At 42.5% G+C, this 7,848-nt stretch overlaps 1 protein-coding gene across 1 annotated transcript; it reads left to right on the plus strand.

The window, feature by feature from the left end:
• Positions 1-2,787: 2,787 nt before the first annotated feature.
• On the plus strand, positions 2,788-7,408 carry LOC127095919 (uncharacterized). The gene is made up of 2 exons (XM_051034548.1): positions 2,788-3,218; positions 5,575-7,408. The coding sequence occupies exon 2, from the start codon at positions 5,620-5,622 to the stop codon at positions 7,318-7,320; it is 1,701 nt and encodes a 566-aa protein (XP_050890505.1). The 5' UTR covers positions 2,788-3,218; positions 5,575-5,619; the 3' UTR covers positions 7,321-7,408.
• Positions 7,409-7,848: the final 440 nt, after the last annotated feature.

The raw sequence follows: 7,848 nt of genomic DNA on the forward strand, positions 1-7,848 counted from the left end.
ACAAGGTTAGGCTGTGAAACACAAGCCAGTTGGAATCGGGTGTAGTTAGCTCTTAACCCTAACATTGAGAGTTAGGGTGAAGCAGATGAAATGGGAAGCGAGGGTAAGACCTCACAGCTCTTATCCCTGGCCTGGGAGAGCTTGACTCAAATAGAAAATGTGGGAGTTCATAATGTAGGAACTCTTCTCCACAGATGACTGACACAACATAGATCTTGGGCTATTATCCATAATGCATCAACACAAGGTGTGTGAGAAAAGTGAATGACACACTGAGTAGCAGGAGATGAATTACACATCTCTTTTATCTGCTAATTGCCTCATAAGAGGACTTTTCCTGCTTGGCACAAAGATAAACAAACACAAGCATTGCCTCTTAAGGAGGGCTTCAGACAGGTGCCTGCCCACATAACAGGACAGGTCTTCCAGACTACATGAAGTCAGAGAGTTATACCTAGGTTAAGCAACCCACAAGCTAGCAAAGCAAGTTCAAAGAACTCAAAGCAACTTAGGTACCTGAAAAAAATCTAAACCAATTGTAACACCTCAAAATTTGCCCTCCTCTCTTGGGACTAGCTTAACATATGGCATATCATTTTGTAGGTAATTAGGCATAGCATATTTGCATATCATGTGGCTACATTGAGCAAGTTATCCTCCTAAGTCTTGGTCAGAAGATAGGAGGTTGAGATTCTAGCCTGAGGGTTTATGGATTGATCATTAATCATCTGAGGAATGGGCTATAAATTAGGGTTTTGATTCTCAAGGAGATTGATCTTCATCTTGGTTGAAATGATACATCATCATCATCATGGTTTTGTTATCATCCAGAAGATTCAAGTTCATGATCAGATACCTTGAGATTAGGGTTTTGACCTCTGGTCAACCCTAATCAGTTGTATTGGGGCCAATTAGGGCTTGGTAAGAAGATGGGGTCTATAATGGATATGGGGATCATTTCATGATTATATTGAGCTTATGGAGGCTAGGGTTTCATCACTGAGCCATTTCATCAGGAGATTGAGGCTCAACTTGATCAGTGCATAGCCAAATTCATCTATCAGTCAGAAAAGTCAACTGTGGTCAACTGTGCCTGAAATGATGGATTTGGAGGTGGGAGAGAGTTGGATACACTTCATTCATGTTGAAACAAGTTTCATTTGGCATTTCAAACATCAAGAATGAAGAAAATAAAGTCAGACAAAAAATTGCCAAAAATAGAAAGTGACTTGTAATGAAAGTTTCCAAAAATGGAAAGTTTTTCACCTCAAAATTACGTGTCCAAAAATGCTTCAAATGAAATTTTGTTCAACATGAAAGTTGTAGATCTTGCTCTCACCTTTCCAAAAAGTCCAAGAACTTGAAATTCCCATGTATGGTTGACAAGTTATGGTCCAATCTTTTTCCAAAAATGCCTAAATTCAAAGTGGCATAACTTTCACATGGAATGGCCAATTTGGGTGATCTTTCTTTGAGCAAACCCCATTTCACATGTACTTTCATGATGCATGATCAAAATTCACCAAAAATGGTCAAGGCAAAAAGTCATTTTTCAAGTGAATCCATTTGTATTTTTGGTGTGAAATGGTGAATTTGAGAAATACAAGGTCTATGCACATGGAACCAATTCTAACACACTCCAAATGCCAAATGAAATTTGCTCCAGCTGGTTTTTGCTGTCATACATTGCCAATTTGGAAAAGGACTTTTTGGACATTGCACTTAAAAATTCATTAGCATTAATTCACTTGATTTTTGGTAATTGTGATTAGCAAAGTGGATTAAGCTTGGTATATAATGTTAATTGTAACAGAAAATGCTAATTACATTTCATTCTTCAAGGATCTAACTGTTTTTCCCTCCAAATTCTCTCAAAATTCTCAAAACTTTTCTCAACATTTTTCATCATTTCTTCAAGAAATCTTCATCAATTTGGTTCGTTCTTCTTGGATCTACATTCTATCATCATCATAGAGGAACTGTTTCATTGAATTCATGGCCAAAGAGTGAAGAATTCCAACTGTCCAAAGCTTGCATTTTCATGGCAAATTGATGAATCTTGCAATTGAAGCATCATCGAGCTAAGCTAGCTTTTCCAATCATCTTCCATAGCCTTGCGCTCCATCTATTTTGGCAATTTACACTTGGAAACTCAAAGATTCGCATCTGCCATCTTCAAGAGGTAAATCCTCGAATTCTTTAATTGCATGAACTACGATATGGCTTTTGTAGATCTCTCCATGTAGAACATCATGCTGCTTGTAGTTTGTGATTTGGTTAAGTGTAGGAGGAGAAATCTTAATTTGAACATTGGATGTGCATTCTTTTTTCGTTCGATTTGCTTAGTGTGTTGAGAGTTAGGTTAAACAAATTACATATTCGTGATGTGCTAGTTGAGACGGTTCTAATGGTATATGGTTTGTAGCATTTGGTGAGAGATTGTTCATCATCATTTCTGGAAAATTTGTGAACGTTCTTGATGAAGAACATGAAGAAACGCGTGTTTGATCTTGCATTTGCCTGGCTTGATGATTGTTTGGATACCATGTGTTGGCTTGCTTGAACTTGTCTGAACTTCATGAATTTAATTTCCATACTTCCATTGATCCAAATGAGCTGAAAATTGATATGCTACTCATTGAATGTGTTCTGTTTAAGCTTGAATTTTTGTGGAATTTATTGAGCTGTTTTGATATTGATTTGATGGTGATCATTCTGTTTGGTCTTTTGAGGTTGCAAATGGCATGCTTTGTGATATTTTGTTCATGAAATGATGATAATGAATGATATGAGCATGGGACCAATGGGATTTGTTTCTAATTTGTTTGATTGTGGTTTTGATTAATTTTCACTTGCTGTTTTGGATTTTTCACCTCCTTTGGACCCTAGGCTTGGCCTAGTGGTCTTGTTTCTCACTTTTGAATTGTGTTTCAGGTTGAGATGCAAATGCCTTAAGGAGAAAAATGCAAGTTGATTGAATTGAGTTTGGTTGCTTGTTGTAAACTAACTTGTGTGTTTTGTAGGATGCTTGGCTCAATTGAGTTGATTGTGCTTTGCACATTGCATTGGTTGACTGTATATATTAACTGTTTGACTTTTGCTGTTTAATGTTGGTTTGTCTGGAATATTGACTGTGCTTGATTGATTCCAGGTACCATAGTCGCTTTAGTTCTTTAAGAACTTGCTGTGCTGCTGCTTGGTTGTATAAACCAGTTGAGGTAGACTCTCTTGTCTCCATGTAGTCTGGAAGACCTGGCTTGTTATTTAGCCAGGCAACTGTCTGAATTCCTCCTTAAGAGGCGATGTTTGTGATTGTTTACTTTTGCCCCCAAGCAGGTAAAGACCTCTATGAGGCAATGGGCGGATCAAAGAGATATGCAATCTATCTCCCGCTATTCTGTTGAGTCGTCCCTTTGCTCACACCACTGTGTTGATGCATTGGGACATTAACCCAAGATCTTGTACAATGTACAATTGAGTCAGAGTCTTGAGTGTAGAAGGGTTCCTCCATTATGGACCCACGCTCCTTTGTCTGAAGCTCTCCCTGGCCAGGGATAAGAGCTGTGAAGTCTAATCTTCACTCACCTTTCATCCAGCTTCACCCTGACTCTCAATGTCAGGGTTAAGAGCTAACACTACCCTTGTACAGTTGACTTGCTTCGGCAGCCGAACCCTTTGTTTGAGCCTCACTTGACTGGATATAGTGTGTGCTATGTGAAATGTTTGCTTTGTTTTGTTTATGCTTGCTTGCTTTTGCCTGGATAGGATTAGCTTGCTTGTGCAAGTCAGGATAGAAACCATAACATAGGGCAATGATGCATGATAACACTAGGCTCGAGTCCAGCTCCCTAGTAGTGTGTCTCCCTTTGTATCTGGTTAGAATTTCTTTCCCGTTCAGGGGAACTACGTCGCCCTGATCCTCATACCAGATGAGGTACGTAGGCAGGAGACCGTGCGAGGTCTCTCCGGGCACCCTTTTCTTTTTTTGAGTGTGTTTGCTTGACAGTTGCTAGGCTCGAGTTCCCGACTCCTTAGTAACTTGTTGTTTGTTTCCTCTTGTGTGTCAGGATATGGATGTAAGCCCAGCGATTGGCTGTCCGTATCCTGATTGTGTTTGTTTGGTTCGGAAGCCGATGTAAGTCCAGCGATTGGCGTTCGAGTTCCAGGTTTGCCCGTGTTTGTGTGTGTCTTGTTTGGCGTGCGTGAGCCGAACTACGGCAGCTCTGATTCTCGTTCCAGACGAGATACGTAGGCATAGGATGCGATATCCTAGCGAGCCCTCTCCTCTTTTCCCCCACCTGCGTTGTCTTTGGTGTGTGTGTGTGTGATGTTTGTTTAGCAACCTATTCTTTCTTTTGAGCGTGGATCCCGTCGAGTACGACGGACGTGAGGGGTGCTAATACCTTCCCCTTGCGTAACCGACTCCCGATCCCTTTCTCTTTGGTCGCGAGACCATGCTTTTTCCTAGGTTTACTTCGAGCGTTTCCTTTCCCTCTTTTGGGATAAATAACGCACGGTGGCGGCTATGTGTTGTTTTTGTTTTAGCCCGCCGGTTGTTTTTCGCGGATGCGACAGCTGGCGACTCTGCTGGGGACATAGAAATGTTAACATGCGCTGGTCCATTTTCCCTAAGCGAGTCTCTCCTAGCGTTCTAGGATAGTTTAGGTTGCTTGTGTTCTATTTATTGCATTTGTTATTCTGATTGTGTATATATTTGCATTAATGTCTGCATGCATCATACTATCATGTTGCCGTCCTCTGTGCAGGTGGTTCCTTTGTTTTGGGGTGGGTGTTCTGAGTGGGGCTAAAACCCAGGCCCGAGTATACACCTAGGATTAGTGTGGTCTCATGTTCCTCATTTGCTTTATCAGCATATTGTTGTAACGTGACATACCACAAGCCGGACGAGGTTCATTTGATAGTGCCCTTCCTTTGTGGAGTATCCACTTTGGTTGTGTCACTTCATCTGAACTATTGACTCTGGTGACCGATCATTTCCCGGATCTTTGGTTTAGATGATCTCAGGAGAGCTACAATGGCACACCCGAAAGGGCAAACCCATTGAGTATCTCTGCCCGATTGTCGAGACTATTATCCGCCTTAGGATGACCTGATTAGAATTTACCTGTGAGGGGAGGGTGATTCGTACAGATGCATGTTCAGATGATGACTCAGATGGTGACTATTGGTTACGTTGATCAGAGTCATATTTATAAGTCGGATTTATGGTCATTTATTGCCGAGACGTCGGAGTGCTGTCCGTGTTATTTATCAGTGGGGATCCGTTTATTTCAGGATTCCCCGGGCCGATTCAGAGGATTGTGGGTATCTGCTCAGAGATTACCGAATGATGATGATGGTGTATCTTTCAGTTCCGTTTATTTCGGAATCCCTTGAGTCGGATTTGTGGTTACATACTCCTTCAGATGGTTGTGATCAGTTCAGAGATCAGGGCCGTGACTCAAAGCAACAGTCGATCAAATGACTTGGAGGATGGCAATGCATTGCATTCATTCATCAGCATCATTAACATTTGCATTTACCTGCATCTAACACATGTTTATCCATATGCAGGGACATTTTGATCGAGATCCTGGTTGAGAGACTTTCTGCTCAGATATGAGGCCCGGTTTGAAAGATGATGTTGCCTATAGTTTCTTCAACCCAGAGATTGACGAGTTGAGAGATATGATAGCACTGATTACGCCCGACCATGTGGGGATGTTTAGAGAGGCATACAGTGGTATTTTGAAGGCGGTTTTCAGACTCACTGACAGTGACAGAAGCGCCATTCATACTCTTCTCCAGTTCTATGACCCGGGTTTGAGATGTTTTGTGTTTCCAGACTATTTGTTGGGACCTCTGATGGAAGATTATGCTAGCATCCTGGGTATTCAGATCCGCGATCAGATTCCTTTCTGCGCCATTAGGAGAGAGCCTGATGTCCTTGGGATTTCTCGTGCTCTTTATTTGAGTCCGGAGATGACCAATGAGGGTTTGAAGGAGAAAGGAAAATTACCTGGATTTCATTTGAGTTTCTTGGAGGCTAAGGCCAAGGAACATGCTGCTATGGGTAATTGGAAGACGGTCTGTGCTTTGATTTCTGTGAGCGTTTATGGGATCATTCTGTTTCCTAATCAGAAGAGCTTTGTCGACCATAATGCTATCAGATTGTTCATACAGAGGAACCCTATTCCTACTCTGATCGGAGACGTCTATTATTCGGTTCATAACAGGAATGAGAAGCGGCGTGGTGGTCTGATCCGATGTTGTGGTCAAATGTTGTTCAGATGGTTTATGGGGTATTTGCCTTCCCGAGGTGCTTTTGCTCATCTCGATCCTACGGTCAAGTGGTCGGTCAGATTGATGGGTTTGCGGGCTGCTGATATAGCATGGACTCATAATGGTTTGGCTGGACGGAATTTTATATATAGCTGCGGGGATTTTCCCAATGTGCCTCTTATGGGAGTTCAGGGTTGCATTAATTACAACCCAACGCTTCTTAGGAGACAGATGGGGTTCGCTATGGAAGTTCCTCCCCTTGAGTGTGAGACTCAGGAGTCCTTTTACTTCCCGGTTGAGGGCAATCAGGCCAAGCTGATGCAGGTGTCTGGGTCATGGCGTAACATTCAAAGGAAGGGCAAAGTTCCGTTTGGCAAGGTCAATAGCCAGTATTTTCCTCTATTCGAGGATTGGCTTCGGAAGAGGATTGAGATCACACATCTACCATTTCCGGGAGGTGATCCTGGGTGTCCTATGATTGAGGGTCCGAGTTCTTCTGTCAGTATGGGAGAATTCCTCGAGATGAAGAGAGCCAGAGATCAGTTGCTCGTAGAGAAAGCTGAATTGGAGATGAGTGTTGCTCGAATTCAGACGGCCAACCAGGAGATCAGAGTGAAGATGGAGGATCAGGACACACGACATGCCCTGGAAGCAAAGCGCTTTGAGATGGATACTTCCTACTATGGGAAGATCAATCAAGCCTTAGCATCGTCCACAAGGGAGCACGACATCACTAAAGAGAAGTTAGCCAGAGCTTCAAAGGTCATTGAAGATGAGAAGAGGAGGCAAATCCTCGTGAGGGACCAGAGGGACGACAGAGCCAGAGCCCTTGCTGCAGAGTGGGAAGCGGAGAAAGTAAAGATCATCGCCGAGAGAGATCATTACATTGTTGAGAGAGATCATTACTTCAGGCAGATGAAGATTCACCAGAAAGAGGTGGGGAGATTACAGCAGGAGAACACCGAGCTCAGGTTCGCCGCAGAGTTCGCGAAGATGGTTGACGAGATAGGGCCATCTGTGGGACCCTCGTCAGGCTAGCTTTATCATTTGTGTGGATTACCGTCAGGCTTGTTGACGGAATTCATTTGCTTGTATTTCTTTCCCGATTCTGGAGATTTGTATCTGATTTGATGTATGACTATGACACTTATTGTGCATTTTGTTATGTGATGGTGATTTTCATTCAGTGATTGATCTTCAAGCTTTATTCGCTTTACTGTATGCACTCACACAAGCACACACATGGTTGGGCAGTATTTTGCTAAATCATATATCTCTGATCTGTATGATGAAATCAAATGTTGAATGTCAGAATATTGCTGCCGGATTATTATTTGTCTCGATGAAGCCAGGATCGAGAGACAAAGTGTTCCTCATGTGGATAAACACTGCATTCATGCATGATCATGATAACTTGTGTTTTATTTTGCAGGTATCAGTTCTAACGTGCTTGATTGTTTCAGGAATCATTGCTCGTGCTCGCAGAGCTGTACCTTTGCACTCAACACGTCCGCACAGATATTTCACGCGCCGTAATACTCCCAGACTGATGGATCTCCCAAATAC

This window comes from Lathyrus oleraceus, chromosome 6 (assembly GCF_024323335.1).
Source record: "Lathyrus oleraceus cultivar Zhongwan6 chromosome 6, CAAS_Psat_ZW6_1.0, whole genome shotgun sequence".
Classification (NCBI taxonomy): Eukaryota; Viridiplantae; Streptophyta; class Magnoliopsida; order Fabales; family Fabaceae; genus Lathyrus; species Lathyrus oleraceus.